This window comes from Heliangelus exortis, chromosome Z (assembly GCF_036169615.1).
Source record: "Heliangelus exortis chromosome Z, bHelExo1.hap1, whole genome shotgun sequence".
In the NCBI taxonomy this organism is placed as follows: Eukaryota; Metazoa; Chordata; class Aves; order Apodiformes; family Trochilidae; genus Heliangelus; species Heliangelus exortis.
This window is the reverse complement of record NC_092454.1, coordinates 51,046,934-51,064,150: the sequence shown is the minus strand read 5'-3', so window position 1 is coordinate 51,064,150 and position 17,217 is coordinate 51,046,934. Positions and strand designations below refer to the sequence as shown.

The following is a 17,217-nucleotide window of genomic DNA, read 5'->3' as shown; positions in this document are numbered from 1 at the left end:
TTATAAGCTTGAATTCCACTGTTACATAAATGTAACTGTTGTTTTAGATAATATCTGTAAATCCAAATGTAGGCCTTGCAACAACTTAAAAATCCAAAACATACTTGATATATTAAGGCATCTTTCTCCCAACTAGAATTGCACTACATGATTTACTTGATTTAGTTTAGGAAATCACAGCAATGAATTGAGAAGAACTGGAAAAGGTCAAAAGATAAACACGCTTTTTTTAAATAATAATTAGCAAGCACTTCAAAATGACAATTGTTTCTCATTAAACATTGCATGTGTGAGATAAAATAGTTCTAACAACTGTTTCATGCTGTTAACAGCAAGAAGGAGGCAAACAAGAACTGATTCATATAACATTCCACCGTGAAGTTTGAATTTCATACTGCTTATAGTGCTTAGTTACTGAAAGCATTCAGGAAACAACATTAAATTCATTGTTAATAAGCTACAGCAATACTAATTAGCAAAAATAGCTGCCTATTATTTACAAGGAAGTGGCATTCTGCAATGTACAGGTACTTCCATTTTATATATCCAAGTCTCATTCACATAGCATTTATTTGCCTAAATATGTGCTTGGATTTTCTTGAATTATTGCAAGGGGAATAAAGACCTGGAATTCACTATACTGGATAAGATCCGTAATTTTAAATGCCCGCAAAAAGTTTGACATCATTAGCTATATTAAGATGTTCTTTGCATGAGAAATACTACATAATATCAAACCTGAATTAATACCATGTATGGCCTTTTATATGTTTTGCGAGCATAGTACATGATAGTAGAGCAATTAAACAAGCTTGAGCTACTGACTGGCAGCTGTGAAAATAAGCATAAACACCAGTAGGAATATTAACTCAGCATGAAAATATAATAATGAAATATGTCAAGTTGCATGTGAAATTAAAATTAACCCTAAATTACAAGATTACTATTTATGAGATGCTGATTAAGCAAGTTCTACAGCAGCTCCTTTGTACTTTGCATGCATGTTTAATAGATGCTGCAGCTATGGAAAGTGAAAAAGGTTTGCTGGGACTCAAGTTCTATCAAAAGCACTAAAGGAGAGAAGAGTCAACTGCATAACAACTCCACATCAAATGTGGCAGCAGAGGAACTTTTTGCATCCTTTGTACTACAGAGGCCACTTTAATTAATCTAAAGCTTGTCTGGTAACAGTGCCAACATTGGAGCTATTCCCTGGGAAGGACAAAAAAAATTAAGATGAAAAAAGGAGCATACAAACTGAGTGCTTTCTCATTCATCAAATCAAAGAAAGTAAGAAATGGCAATGGTCAGGTATACCTGAACCATTTGCAACACATCTTGAAGCTAACTGCAGAGCTTTCACCCATTGAATTCTACCACCTTCCCTCAGCACCCAGGCACCAAGAAAACTTGCTTTCACAGGAAGCTTGTCATGTTTATTTTCTGGTTTAGGCTAAAACAAGCTTAATGTCCTAGGTACAGAATGTCCTACGTATTTTTCAAGACTTCAAAAAAAAAAAAAGTGTGTATATACAAATTTGTATGAGCCAATGAAAAGCATAGGTGGATAAAAGACTGGAAAGAAAGAGATGCTTAAAGACAAAACATGGGTGGAGGAGACAGGTTACATAAGAGAAAAATAACTGGAAAGAGAGGAAAAAAATCAGAAAAGACAACCCAAAGTCACGCTCCTCTCTTCTGAAAAAACAAAACACAGGAAACCTGCTGATGAACAGTACTAGTTTTCTGCCCCAAAATTTAACAGGCAGCTTCTAGTCTAAGAATCCTGTATTTGACTTAGTAGGAAATAAAGAGTTCTTTAAATCTGCTCTATGAGGTATACAAATATCACAACTGTTACTTTTTAATCACCTCTGTACTTCAGATTTCTTCTTGAAATTTCTTCTTTTTGAATTTTTGTCCCATTTTAAATTGGAAAAAATATTCTCTTTCTATAACTCCATGATTTACTCAACATCTGTGACAGGAATTTATCGCTTAATGTAGATGAAAAGACTAGCACCATTATATGTAGCTAAGACACTTAATGCAAATTTTAGCTAGATAAGTGTAATAGTTTCAGAAAGTACGGAAGAAACAAACTTCTGTACTGTTAAAGGAGAAAGTTACTAGAAAGAAAATATTCATATTTTTTTACAAGGTAAGCAAGCATCCAGAAGTAATTACGGGATTAGATGCAAGTGAAAAAAAGTAAAAACCCTAACAGGTGAACTCAGATTCAAGAAAAGCTTAAATGGATCATATTTATTAGTTTAAATTGTAAACATGACAGATTCAGTTTTCTCACAGCAGGGTTTGTGCTCTGATTTAGGTTTATTGTGTATGCTATTAAGAAAGGCCAGAGATGTCGGCTCAATTCTTTTTAAATGACGGAGACAAAGTTGCAAAATTTGAGACGATTACAAGCTGGCTAAAATAATAAGATACATAAGAGTTGTTCAACATTCTGTTTATAAAGAGGAGCTAAGCTATGCTAGTAAGTGAAGGTGATACATACAAGTCTTGCAAATTCTAAACCCATCATATAGGAAGATTTTAATATTACTTAGACTCACACCCAATTGGTGCACTTCCTAGTGTTTTTCCTCTAATACTTTTATCACACACAATAAGAAATACATTGTTCTCTGTCCTAATACATCCCTGGATTATTCAGTTTCATGGCTTCGAAATGAAGATACAATGACTACCACAGCATACAACACAACCACTTCTCTCCAATTATTTCCTCCATCTAAAAAAAAAGTCAAAGAATTATTACCTAATACTATGAATAGAACAATGTAACACTGCTTTGTTCAACACAGAATACCTCCCTGTAAGACAGTAGAACATACTCTTCAAAAATAAACAAAATTTTTTAATGAAGAAAACAAGAAACTAAAGGTTTTTCATATTGCTGTTTGTCAAGAATAAATGCTGTGAATTAGTCCTTAAGTAGCTTAATAGTTATGTTTGCACAGTGAGGAAAATGATCTTTCACCACAGTTTTCTTCCCGACATTGTTTTTCTGTCAAGAACCATTTGTCAGCTGGAGCCCCTTATATATAAATAGCCCATAGAAATACATGATGTACTGTGCCTAATTCACATCACAGAAACTAAACAGCATCTCAACAACAAGATGTGGCTCAGGCCATCACAGAAATAACCTGACTGCCACTCCTGGTTAGCTATACAAATTGGCAATACAAATAGAGTAAAACACAAATTAAAAAAGAATGACTTAATGGCAGTACTCATACGAACAGTGCCTACACAGAGTACTTTTCCATGTCAGAATCTAAAAAAGTGTTGAACGGAATACTTGCCTGACTTTATCCCTGAACTTCACTATTGGCACTTTTGCTCTAATCAGCTGAGGTCGCTCAATGTAGTGCGCTGAAAGGGAGAAAAACAGGCAATTAAGTTCCCATGTAAAAAGCCGATCTTAAAATAAGATCCTAAATTGGAGATGTATTGATTAACTTAAAGCAAATAGCAGCCTATCACATTTAGCAAGAACACTCTCAAAAGGATTGTACTAAACTAACCTTCAGCAACAGGAGAAAAATACATTAGGAAAGAATGTGGAAAAAATTGCACTAAACATTAGAGGAGAAAAATAGAGGAAAAATTTTCTGTGGGAGGCACTTCCAAGAAATTTGAACAGAAGGTTCTACAAAGCTTTTATCAAGCAGTACTTGTAACAGAAATCCTGAACAGGTATAATTAAGGTTCAAAAACAAGGGAGCAAGAACAGATTTGTCCAGGATGACCAGAAACTTATGCCCAGCATTACCCTGTAGCAATGGACAATGATCAGTAGCCAACTTTTTAATCATGTCTAGTTTGCTTACAGTTGAAAGTATCTATTCACTGATCAATGAATACTAACATAACTGCATCTTCATATGGGTTACACTTAAAACCTCCTTTATTTGACTGATAAAGTACATACCAAGAAATAAAAAACTGTCCTGTGGAATTGTAACTGAAAACAAGGCCCCACCTTCCATCATAAACGGGGTAAGCTTTATTTACCTTTTGCTTTAATGGTGATAAGACAGTCAATATCATCACAGGACTGCACCTCAGATGACTATCCACACAGTACAGCCACACAGGCTCATGCTTGATCATCTAAACCCAAATGCAGTAAGCTCTGACAGACTCATCTAGTGCCACCAAGTGCCAGCAAGCTGGGTGCCACAAAGGCCATCCCATTAGCAAAAAACCTAAAGTGACAGCAGCCACAGCACAGCTTAGTAATAAATTGCATTCATCTGTTTCTTTTAATGTCACTGCCCACAGCTAGAAGGGGAGAGGAAGAAGTAACCTGTGCCCCAGCTTCCCTCACCAATCATCCCACAGCCCTGCAGTCTCTTTTGATTGCTCTTCGATTGTGCATTGCACAGCTTCATTACCGCCCGATACCGATCTTTGACGTGGGTGGCAATGAAGTAATAATAATGGGTAACCCTTTGATTAGATTTGAAAATACTGAATCATTGCAAGCAACACAGACTGGCACTCAGGAAGGAGGTAATCTTAATAACATAATAATTTTAAAGGACACCTTTTACTGAACTCCAGTCTGTGTTCACGGAACATGTACAGTCTAGTACAACTGACACAACCACCCCCTCCTTCTAGCAGCAGCTGCAAACACATCCAAGCATCTCTCCTCCAACATGTCAGAACATTCTTAAACTGAAACTATAAGGCATGTATACATAGCTCTGCCTCCTTTCCTTTCACTAGTAAATTCAAGACAGAGGCACAACAGATTTGTACATGGCAGACAACAGTGAGAACCTATCTGCATGCCAGAGCAATTAAAATTTCCACACTATGGCCTTCCTCAAGTGCCCTTTAGAAGTTAACTGAACTCATTCTAGTGGCAATCAATTTCTAAAGATAACCTTGCTTGCAAATGCCTCCCAACACTTGAATGATGTTCATAACAAACTAGCTGGCTAAGCTAAAAAAAAAACAACCCTCCCAAAAAAATCCAAATCTCTTTCCCAGGATGAAGTAAAGCAAAGAGCATGTCAGAAGGAAGTAACTTTCTGCTGATACCCTCTCTCTCTTGGCTCACACTGACGACACTGTTAGCAGAATCTCTATTCACATTAGTTTGCCATACATACAAGGGAAGAAACTGTCACAAACACAGAACATGGAATTCTGAAATACATACAGGTTAAATAAGTGCCTTACTAAGCTAACTATCTGGCCTTGAAGCTATGAGGGTTGGACCAGATGATCCTTGAGGTCCCTTCCAACCTAATGTTCTACAATTCTATGACCAGAGGGACTACACTAAAATACACAAAAACTTCCACATAGCTGGTACACAGTTTTGGGCAGGTCTATGAAAAAGTCTCAAATGTCACTTCAGCTGTAGTGAAAAAGAATTTAGGCACTTCAAAGACAACTAAGCACTGTTTCATAAATAACTTATTCATGCAGAATTTCTGATTAAGCAGCTTAAGTCTCTATTCTTTTACAGAATAAAACATTAAGCAATTAATCTGATCCCAAACACAATATATGCCAAGAACATCTTTGACATCCTGCACATGCAGCCCATTCTCACTGAAGTGGTTATACCACAGAAAAAGAAAGCGGGTGTCACAGAATTCTGAATCCAGAGTCATGAAGGATCTAGGAGGGTACAATCCAGCACAGGATGGTTGGTGTTTGGAGTTCACTCACTCACCAGCACAATCCTTCAATGTCATTTGAGCTAAAAGTTCTCTTGCTTGCCCCAGCTGTTTCACATTGCCTACTAGACACCATTAGGTAGATTCCACCTTGATACCCTGCTCTCATCACCACTGCACCTCTTTTTATAGCTAAGAGAAAACAAGCTCTTTGTTTTTACTTAGGTAATGAGCACTCAACCCAATATTGCCATGCTGTTTTTCAAGTGAATTCTGTCTAAATTAATCTGAAGATAGTTATTAGTCTGACATCTACTCTGAGTGGTTTGGATTAAAATCTCTTTAGTATGTTGTAACAGTTATCACTCCAAATAAAAGTCATTGTCTTGAGTGCACAGTTCTGGGCATGTTATACAGTTTTGTCAAAAACAGGTATGTGCAGGTATCTGAACAACTAAGTCAAAAAGTTACACAAACTCTGCTAGTCTTTGGAACAGAAGATGTATTACTGCTTTCCTTACATCTCTCTAGGAGAGAAGCAATACATGCCCTTAAGGCTAACATGTCATAAAAAAACCTGTAAATAACTATCAGAAGCTTTTTCCTGTTCTGCTGCAACTAGACTAGACAAAAAATACATCTTCCTTTCAGTCAGTATTCTAGATGCAGAATGACAACACATAAGAACCTCTGCTCTAAGATTATAATTATAATCTGATGTGCTAAAATTCCTTGCTCATACTTGTTATCTTTTGCAAGACTGAAACTGAAATAATCTAAATCTTAGATAAATTTTTAATCCACTTCCCAAATCTCTTGGAATGGAATGCTAATCCAACAATCATAGTTAACTGTATAAAAAGGATAAAAAGGATGGCACTTAGGAAGCCCGGACAGCACAAAAAGGAAGACAAATGCTGAAAGAAACTGATGTAATCTGCACCTGGAATGCTTACTAATTTATGAATCAATTACAGAATTAAGGCAAAACAAGCAGAGAATTACATTCATCTTATAGCCCTTACTTTGGAATGTACAGAAATACTACAAAGTGCAAGAAGAGGAGATGTTAGAAGAGGAACAGATAGAAAGAACTTCTCCAGCTTCAGAACTGAAATTATCTGTAACATGGTTTAAAAAGCTCTAGAATGTTATCTATACCACAAATCAGAATGTTACCTATACCACAAATCTCCTTCCTTCCTTCCTTCCTTCCTTCCTTCCTTCCTTCCCTTCCTTTCCTTCCTTCCCTCCCTTCCTCCCTCCCTCCCTTCCTCCCTCCCTCCCTCCCTCCCTCCCTCCCTCCCTTCCTCCCTTCCTCCCTTCCTCCCTTCCTTCCTTCCTTCCTTCCTTCCTTCCTTCCTTCCTTCCTTCCTTCCTTCCTTCCTTCCTTCCTTCCTTCCTTCCTTCCTTCCTTCCTTCCTTCCTTCCTTCCTTCCTTCCTTCCTTCCTTCCTTCCTTCCTTCCTTCCTTCCTTCCTTCCTTCCTTCCTTCCTTCCTTCCCTTCCTTTCCTTCCTTCCCTCCCTTCCTCCCTCCCTCCCTTCCTCCCTCCCTCCCTCCCTCCCTCCCTCCCTTCCTTCCTTCCTTCCTTCCTTCCTTCCTTCCTTCCTTCCTTCCTTCCTTCCTTCCTTCCTTCCTTCCTTCCTTCCTTCCTTCCTTCCTTCCTTCCCTTCCTTTCCTTCCTTCCCTCCCTTCCTCCCTCCCTCCCTTCCTCCCTCCCTCCCTCCCTCCCTCCCTCCCTCCCTTCCTTCCTTCCTTCCTTCCTTCCTTCCTTCCTTCCTTCCTTCCTTCCTTCCTTCCTTCCTTCCTTCCTTCCTTCCTTCCTTCCTTCCTTCCTTCCTTCCTTCCTTCCTTCCTTCCTTCCTTCCTTCCTTCCTTCCTTCCTTCCTTCCTTCCTTCCCTTCCTTTCCTTCCTTCCCTCCCTTCCTCCCTCCCTCCCTTCCTCCCTCCCTCCCTCCCTCCCTCCCTCCCTTCCTTCCTTCCTTCCTTCCTTCCTTCCTTCCTTCCTTCCTTCCTTCCTTCCTTCCTTCCCTTCCTTTCCTTCCTTCCCTCCCTCCCTTCCTCCCTCCCTCCCTTCCTCCCTCCCTCCCTCCCTCCCTCCCTCCCTCCCTTCCTTCCTTCCTTCCTTCCTTCCTTCCTTCCTTCCTTCCTTCCTTCCTTCCTTCCTTCCTTCCTTCCTTCCTTCCTTCCTTCCTTCCTTCCTTCCTTCCTTCCTTCCTTCCTTCCTTCCTTCCTTCCTTCCTTCCTTCCTTCCTTCCTTCCTTCCTTCCTTCCTTCCTTCCTTCCTTCCTTCCTTCCTTCCTTCCCGTCCTTCCCTTCCTTCCCTTCCTTCCCTTCCTTCCCTTCCTTCCCTTCCTTCCCTTCCTTCCCTTCCTTCCCTTCCTTCCCTTCCTTCCCTTCCTTCCCTTCCTTCCATCCATCCATTCCAGAATACCAGAATGATTTGGGCTGGAAGGGACCTCTGAAGGTCACCTAGTCCAAGCCCCTTGTAGTAACCAGGGACATCCTCAACCAGATCAGGTTGCTCAGCACCTTCTCAAGCCTCACCCTGAATATCTCCAGGAATGGGGCCTCAACTACCTCCCTGGCCATCCTGTTCCATTGTGGAAAATGCTGTGAAAGAACATGTACAATGAGATACAGAACATTGCTTGGAATAAAATTGCAGTTCTTAAAAAAACTCGGTACAGACATTTTTATACTTGTTTGTACACAGAAGCAGCATATGTGCACTGATAACTCTTCAAAAGCTGCAAATCTAGAATTCTGGCTCAAGGTGAAGTAATATCTCAAAACAATTACAATTTCTGTAGGCTTTGTGTATGTACTTGTAAACCTCAGCACCGACGACTAAGAAGCATCTGACTTCTGAAGACAGTAGAAGGCAGGAATTCAAATAAAAACCTGCATTTCTATTAATAAAAATCTCAGCAGCAAATATGAAGCTAACACCAAGCAGCCAGTTGTAAGTACATAAACCAAACCCCACAGACCCACAGAAAAGAGGAAGCCACTGAAGTGCAAGCTGCTAAGATTTTTTCTGCAAAGATGAAGAAGGAGTACATGAATTTAGAGGTCTAGTCTGGGGGAATTCCCACAACCAAAACCAAACCAAAAAAACTATTTTGAAATTATTTATTAAAGCAATTATATTTGCCTAAATAAGCTTTAATTAAAGTAACTGGGTGACTCCCTTGTTCCAGAAGTACTGAACCTTAGCACAGTTGAGTTAAAAGTTGTAAATAAACTAAATCCAAATGGAAAGAGTGGAAAAGCAAAGCCTTTCCATTTTGAATCAGGTGAACATTTTCAAATAAGTGACCAAAGACACTTGCACGATAACAGAGAATTAGGAGAGCATAAAAAATGAGCAGTGGCACAAACAAAAACCTTCAGGGATTGTTCCCACATGACCATTATGTCTTTCTGATACTCATATTCCCTGTCAAACTAACTTGATTCTTATCTAAAGCTCTGTAAGAAAACAAAATCTAATAAAAATTAAGAGGATGGTATCTTATTTAGATGTTCTCCTTCTGAATCCTGAAAACACAACTCATTTTTCATGGTGTGTCTCAGAAAGCACTGGAACGATTTGCATTCTAGGCAAACCCAGACTAAGCTCTGGACCCCTTATGTAAATATCAATATATAACATTAATCCATTACATTCATAATTAATACATGAAGTATTAGATGCTTATTCTGTGATGGACCTGTCAATTTTCTCTTACCGTGAGCTGTTGAAATCTGGCTATGCACAATGGCTAGTTCAGAAATTCTGAAGTCTCTATTTAATTTATGGTTTGTGCTTTCTCCTATTTCAGGATTGTTCAGAACAACAATACAAGGAGTAGCATCAAAGATTACATCAGAATTCTTGGAAGAAGGAGGACAGAGTGCTTGGTATCAACAAATGACACAGTCTTTTATATTGCAGAGGATGACAAAAACAACTCTGAAATTGTAGCCTTTCCTGTTTACGTCAAGAATGACCCATATGAATTCTTTCTCTGAAGTGAGTCTAAAAAAGAGTTTATAAGAACTTTGAATTGATGCATTTTTCTTGTACGTGCTGCTACTGCAATGTTTAACACTGCCTTCACAAGGCACCTAAGCTAATTATCAGAGCCCCCAAAATAAAAATCAAGGCAACAGTTACCGTTTCCTAGTACTACTCATCTCCATCAAGATAAGAAACATTAACAGGTATTTATAATATTTTTCTAGCCACTACTGTGATTAGAAGCTAGACAAGATGCAACTACACAAACAAGTTACAACTGTGCATCAATACTTCTTCCAGGATAACTAATAATCTTACTACCTCACTGGTAGTAGCTGGGAACTTACAAAGTCTAGTACTGAAGAGTTTTTGGACTACACTGAGTATATGCCTTGCTTCAGTCCTCTGATTTACCTGAAAACCAAAGAAAAAAAGTTGGTACCTGTCATTTAGCTTTTCCAAGTAAGCATGCTTTATTTTCAAATACAATAAATTCTCAGAATAAAACATTATCATATATACCAACACAATTCGATAGCCTACATATACATTTAGTGTGGCAAGAGCCAGACAGAACAGTTCACATTCAATATGCAAAGTAACTATCAGACATTCACAAATCATACAACTTGATGAAAACCTAGCCCCTCTTACACTGTGTTCTACCCTCCCTTTTCAGTGATGCTTCAATTCTCCTTATTTAATTTCCTTTTTGTTACATTGTTTTTCTCTTAACCTCATATTTTCTCTTCTTAAGATATATTCTATATCAAATTCCTTCTCACGACTGTTCATCAAAGTTAGTGGCATCTAAAATGAGTTAGAGCTCACTAACAAATTTTCTTCATGATTCTGGACAATTTACTTCTATTTTACTTCTTTTTTCTCGTACGGAGAGAAGGTAATGCCTATTTTTTTAATGTTTTGCTAGGCTAAGGGGTTTAAAGGGTTAAATTCATATCTGCAACATTATTGGCTTCACAGTTCATAGCTATTATGAGTGCAAAAATGTTGTTAAATCAAAAGGATTTGACCATTTGCTTCTCATTTTGAAATCCATTTTTATAAAAGCCCCTGGACTTAAAAAACAACTGTTTTAATAATATATATTTTTAATTACTCACTGGTTCTTCTTTAACCACCAGGCACAAGTCACCATCACTGCTTCGAGTGCCAAACCCATTCAGTGTGGAACCAACCAAAAAGAGTCTGCTACCTGTATGAGAAGAATTGCAGAATAAAAATTGATGCAACACATAGTTTAAGAGGAAGAACCAAAAACCTGAAGAACAAGAAAGCTGGGGAGGGGCTTTTTAGCAGGGCATGTAGCTATAGGGCATGGGGTAACAGGTTTCAAACTGGAAGAGGGTAGATTTAGGCTAGACATTTGAAAGAAATCCTTCATAATGGTGAGATGCTGAACAGGTTGCCCAGGGAAGTTGTGGATTTCCCCTCCCTGGAAGTGTTCAAGGCCAGGTGGGATGATTCTTGGAGCAACCTGGTATAGTGGGAGATGTCCCTGCCCACAGCAGAGAGGCTGGAACTAGATCATCTTTACAGTCTCTTCCAACCCAAAACATTCTACTAATTTATGATTCAAACTGATACTAAAGAATCAAATTCAAAACATACATGGAAAAATTCGCTGAATTTCCCTCTGGAGTTCCACTCGGCAGAGCTCTTTTCTGTTTAAATCGCAGGTCTGCTGCTGACATGCTTGAAACAACTCCAAAACCTGCTGACTTAACTTGACACACACATTCAAAAGGAAAAGATACAGAGAAATTAACATTCTTTCCTGCCAGAGATGGGCTTATATGACACACAGAAGGGTACATTAAAAAAAAATAAATCATCCAGCATCAGTTCACATGACCTATTCCATTGTATAGTTTCACCACACTTGAATTAATATAAGTGAATAAGCAGTGAAAGACCAGGGATATCTTCTGCTGACTTTACTGTGAACAGTCTGCTTACCACTAATAAAGAGAAAAATTAATATTACAACTGATTTAAGTTAGCTTTCTTTCTACACAAACTACTAAAGAAGTAGTCAGACCTTTGGTGGAGGGATGCCTTAATTGTTTCTCTTCCACAGCACTGTTATATGCTGTAATTAAAGTGTATTCCAACATACATATCAACAATAAACAAAAAAAAGTGGATCTTCTGTCACGTTGGTGCTGATAAAGTATGACTGATAACCCAAGTGTTTGGGTATTTTTAACTGAAAAAGAACAAAGCACACAATACCAACTCCAATATGACTGACCATCTAAGGAAAACATCCTCCTCTATATTACAAAACTAGCTAACTCTATCTCCTTCTGAAAAGAGAGACAGAGGATGCCTTTCCAGGCCCAATACTGTATTTATTCAGAATTCTTATATTACTAGCATGGCTTTTTTTGTTTTTTTGTTTTTTTCATCAGCTCTCTGCACTCCCTAATCATGTGAGAAAACAGGCCATCCCTCAAATTCCTACTCCTTGGAGAAGACGTGTGTTTCCCAACATTAGTGTGGAAACCAAACACCATCTCTACCCTTCAAAATGCTTCAAACCCAAACACACACAAGGTGTCCACCAAAATGGCAGCCACATTTACTGATATTCTTTCTAAGGACAGCTCAGAGATAGAGACCCCATGATACCATCAAAGAATCTTGCATACTATTTTGCAGTCTCCCACAGCACCACTGGACCCTGCCTATTCAGAAGGGAGTTACAAAGCACAGGTATATGAGGATACTACCTTATCTTTGGCCACAGGGAGCGTGGTTTCTATTGGATCTGGCAAAAAATTGTCTCCAAATGAAGGGGCACACCCAGCTGCACTCGGTACTTGACATGAGCGGAGCAGTGGAGAGTGCCCTGATGCTGGGAAGGAATATCTACGGTCTTCTGGTAAAGGCACTGCAAGGTTAACTGCAGTTGTTTCAGAATGATGGGAGTGAAGTCGCTGACGTTTCACATTGAGTGGATGAGTTTGTTCACTCTGTCTCCTAAAAATTGGAAAAAAAAACCAAACCAAACCAAACAAACAGACAGCAATTCCTCTAGTTTGTAATTCCCAACCTACAGTTACAAGATACTTGCTACAGAGTACAAATACAATGCTTAAGAATGTGAGTGTTTCACTGAAAGAACATATTCTGCAGAAAAGAAGGCACGCCCATCCTAAGTATGTATCAGGTGAAATGAACCTGGAGTGGGAAAAGAGAATATGCATTAACTACTCACGGAACTACTCATTATACCCTCATGGAAGAGGGTATATTTAGATTAGATATTAGGAAGACATTCTTCAGTGTGAGGGTGTTTAGACACTGGAAGAAGTTGCTCAGAGGAGCTGTGGATGCCTCATCCTGGGAGTGTTGGAAGGCCGGGCTGGATGGAGCATGGAGCAACCTGCCCATTGCAGGCAGGTTGGAAACAAATGATCCCTTAAGGTCCCTTCCAACCCAAACCATTCTGTGATTCTATGAGCCTACATACATTTAATCATACTTATTTTCTCATCTGTTAATCTGGAACATAAACAGTATACAGGAAACAGTTTTGAAGACAAATTAAAGCTGTCTATGAAGACATAAAGCTTCCTCCCTGTCAGCTGATTCACACATACCAGTCACTGTTTCTGAGATGGTCAGGGGAAGTTACTTTATTCTACAATGTTACAAGAAAATAAAACTATATTCACCCAAAATGCCACTTTCTGTTGCAACAAAAGTAAAAAAAGGAACTGATCTGAATTTAAGTTTTTTGAAAAGTAGGAAAAACATGTTTCTATAAAATTCCTTTAAAAAACCCAACTTCTTTATGCTTTAATTTAACAATTTGTATTTGAAAAAACAGTTTTCTATAATTAGAAAGATCAGGAGAAACACCTAATGCATTATCAGAAAAACATTACAAACCCCATGAAACACTGAAAGTGCAGTCTTACTCATAACTTGGTAAGTTAACAGGAAGAGAACACTCTGTGTCTGTAATTTACTGACAAAAACCCTCTTCTAGCAAAGCACACAAAGATGACACTGTATTACAGTACTAAAATAAAGCACTTAAGTTGCAGCTCTGCACTTAAGGCTGCAGCGGATGGAAGAGAAAAACTACTAAGTCACTTATGACTAAAACTCTCAAAAGCAGGCATGTAGGTGCTCTCAAGAGCCACGGCATGGCCTGTTTCACCAAAAAGCCTTTCACTCAGTATTCTTGCAATTTCTAACAAAATTCAAGTTGCACAAAAAGCTTGACAAGCTTCACCATGGGTACATTACAACCAGAATCAATCACACACAAAGAACTTACTTTCTTCCTCGGAATGGCATGGGGGAATCAGACGTGTGTGCTGGACTGCCAGTTCTGTAAGGCTCTGGCTGCAGTGCAACAGCAGGAATAGTTGCAAAGGTCCCACTCAAAAGAGCCCTGGAAAGACTACAGTCCATAACTGTTATTCATATGAGAAATGCAATGCTTGTTATGGTTGGTACTTTTGCTTAAGTGAACGTGACACTATGCAAGTTCTGTCATTTTTTTTTTCCTTAGAAGCGATACATTTGTCTTTTCTACCCAAGAGATATTTCAGCATATATTTTTCATTAAAAAAATGTAAGATGGATCATTCCTCACATGCATAAGAGAAGGCTAGAAAACATACTAATTTAAGGTACTGTTAAATCTAAACCCATAAACAATGCTACAATGTCTGAAAATATATCCCCCAAAATAAAAGGTTTCTTCCCCTTACCTCCTCCCTCTTCTCCCCAGTCAACAAATACAGCTGAAGATCTTTAAAAACAAGCCCTGATTTATTAACTCTTGTCAGTGCAATGGCACCTCATGCATTACACACAATGCAGGAGAGCATTAAATCTTACTGGTCACCAACAGAAATCCTATAGCTCTGTTTTACACAACATCTCCCTATTTTTTAATGTTTTTCAGTTCTTTTTAATATAATTATCCATAACAGAAATACTTCTTTCAAAAGACTGTTAAGTTTCCTTTTCAACCCTATCCTCACTATCAAATCTTAGTGTACTTACACTGTATTCTGAAAATTAAGCCGAGTACCAGCAACTTGCTGTTGGGAGGCATGGGCAGGTGGCCCGTTTAGGCACCTGAAGAAAATACCCTGCTGCTGCTGTTTTGGAGGGAAGGCAGGACGACCCAAGTTGGAGCAGTTTGGGAACATGCTCCTTACTACTTGAAGTGAACATGTATCCTTTTACCTGCATTTGAAAAAAAAGTTAAAAAAGTGAAAGTTAGGAAACAAGAAATACTAGTTACATTTCAAACTCTTGCTTTAAAAATTCATATAGTCTAGAATATATTTGTAGGCACTACTTAAAGAACTGTGATTCTGGGCTAGTTTTATCTCGGTTCAGGAGAAAATATTAAATTCTACATACTCCAAAGTTTCACAATCACTACTTAATTTATTTATGCTTAAAAGTGAATTTTTAGTTTCTCCCTTACATTTTAAGTTTAATTTTAGAAAATCACGTACCAAAAGTCATCAGGGTTTTCATCTCAAGGAAAACCAACATATTACACTTGAATGTTTCTTATTCCAAATGTTCCACAATGAAGTTCACAAGATATATATGGGAAGAAACAAAGCTACACTGTAAGAACATGAAGGTGCAGCTGATAATGAACTATAAGTAAAATAAATTCTTTGTTTCATTATATGCAAATAATGACAGCAATTGGAAAGTAATCTGCTGGTACTTTCAGAATATCAAAGATACAGTATTATTCTATGTTTGTTCCCAGTGAATGGATTCTGTGATAGAAAAATGAAGATTTACCATCTTTTATCTTTAAGGTTGATTCTGGCACAACTGAGTACTGTTTGCTCTTGTTTGATGAAAAAGAAATTTTTTGCCTCTACAACAGGTTAAACAGTGTATTGCATCCATTTTGCAAATCATCATTATTTTACCTTAAGCTCAACTTACACATTGGAAACAACAGAAATCCAGGCTTTAGACTGGCAAAACCTGGTCAGAAGGTACTTAAAAGCCATTATCAGTACTGTACACATCTCTTACTTGGACTGAAAGCCTGGTATTATTTTCAAGTTTCCTCATTTTTTTTACCTCAGTCTTATGTACAAGCCCTACAAACAAAGACATGTGGCTGACAAACACAGCAGTACACAATTAATTTCAATACCCTGCAGGTGAATATTAATCCAATTACTGCACTGTAGGGATTCAAAAATACACAATGATGAAAACCTAGTACTGCCTACATGCACCAAGAAAAACCTGATTAACAGTCTCACAGCCTCTCTCTCTTATTGTATGTTGGTTTTTGGTTTGTTGTTTTTTTTGGGGGGGGGGACTGGTGCAGTGAGGAAGTACTATGTATTGTCCCAGGTTGGAACTAGATGCCCTTTTTAAGGTCCCTTCTAACCTAAACCTCTATGAGTCTCTGATTACTGAAAGCTGTTTTGGAGATGTTTACTCTAAATATTGCAGAAGAACCAAAACTGAACTTCACAACAAGAAAATCACCTGACATATATACTTGATCAATTATATGTATACGCAGTCTAAATTTTTTCCATTTCTAGTACAGACTGGTGATAAAAGTTAACAACTGCTACAACAGTTCATTCATCCCTAAGCAGCCCAGGCACTCCGAGCATCACACACAGCATCGACACAATTCAGCAGTAACGAAACAGCTTGTAAGAATTCAAGACTGGGTTGCAAAAGTAGTGCACGGTTTTTAGCCTTTTAAGTTGTAAGCACCAGAAAGAAAAGCACTGAACGAGCTACCTTACCCAAACCCAAACACCGCAGCAACGCTACTGGGTGACAGCAGCTTTTTGGGGCATTTCCGCGAGTTCCGGCAGAGATTAGCTCGGCGGAGCCGCCAGGCTCTCACTCCCAAAGTCTGATAATCGGTACAATGCGGGCACACTTGTCCCGGTGAGCACGTGTTACCAACCAGCCGGTGCTTCCACGGGGAGCGCGCAAACGCCCCCCGTGCCGGCAAGCCCAAGCGCAGACGCAGCTGCCGCGCCGACCGGAGCCCCTCCAGCCCCTCACCTCAGGGCCCCACAGCACAGAGGGCACAGGCCGGGGCCGCGCTCCGCTCCTCAGCCCTCACCTCCTCCCCGCGATTCCCCCACCCGCACGCCGCCGGGAGACTCACGGTGGGCCTGGGTAGAGGCAGGCGGGTCAGGACCCAACCGGGACCCAGAAACCCTCCACCCGCCGTGCCAGGACGATCCGGTCCGTAAGCCGACAGCAACAGCTGGCACGAAAACTACCCCCCCCACCCGGATGTGCAGGAGCCGGCAGGAAGTGCCTGGCCCCGCCCCGGGCTCGCCCCGGCCCTGGCCCCGCCCCGGCCCCGGCCCCGCCCCGGCCCCGGCCCTGGCCCTGGCCCCGCCCCGACCCCGCCGACCCTGCCCGCCCCTCTCCTGCTCCTTGCTCCCGGCGGGGCGGAGCGCAGGGACGGCAGCGCCTCAGGGGCAGCCGGGGGTCTGCACGGCCGGGTCGGGCCCGGGGGTGAG

General features: G+C 39.8%; 1 protein-coding gene across 11 annotated transcripts in view; it reads right to left on the bottom strand.

The window, feature by feature from the left end:
- TENT2 (terminal nucleotidyltransferase 2) overlaps positions 1 to 17,016 on the bottom strand; it is a 46,778-nt gene extending 29,762 nt beyond the window's left edge. For 6 of the 11 annotated variants that reach the window (XM_071732240.1, XM_071732246.1, XM_071732238.1 and 3 more), the window contains exons 1-8: positions 16,854 to 16,990; positions 14,729 to 14,914; positions 13,992 to 14,117; positions 12,433 to 12,682; positions 11,309 to 11,423; positions 10,801 to 10,892; positions 10,024 to 10,090; positions 3,333 to 3,402 (exon numbers count right to left, since the gene is read on the bottom strand). In XM_071732240.1, the coding sequence (XP_071588341.1) occupies positions 3,333 to 3,402; positions 10,024 to 10,090; positions 10,801 to 10,892; positions 11,309 to 11,423; positions 12,433 to 12,682; positions 13,992 to 14,117; positions 14,729 to 14,877 (869 nt within the window). In that variant the 5' untranslated portion in view covers positions 14,878 to 14,914; positions 16,854 to 16,990. Of the gene's footprint in view, positions 1 to 3,332; positions 3,403 to 10,023; positions 10,091 to 10,800; positions 10,893 to 11,308; positions 11,424 to 12,432; positions 12,683 to 13,991; positions 14,131 to 14,728; positions 14,915 to 16,747 lie in introns of those variants that run through there. The other 5 variants (XM_071732242.1, XM_071732247.1, XM_071732239.1 and 2 more) reach the window with 3 other exon arrangements.
- Between the last annotated feature and the right edge of the window lie 201 nt (positions 17,017 to 17,217).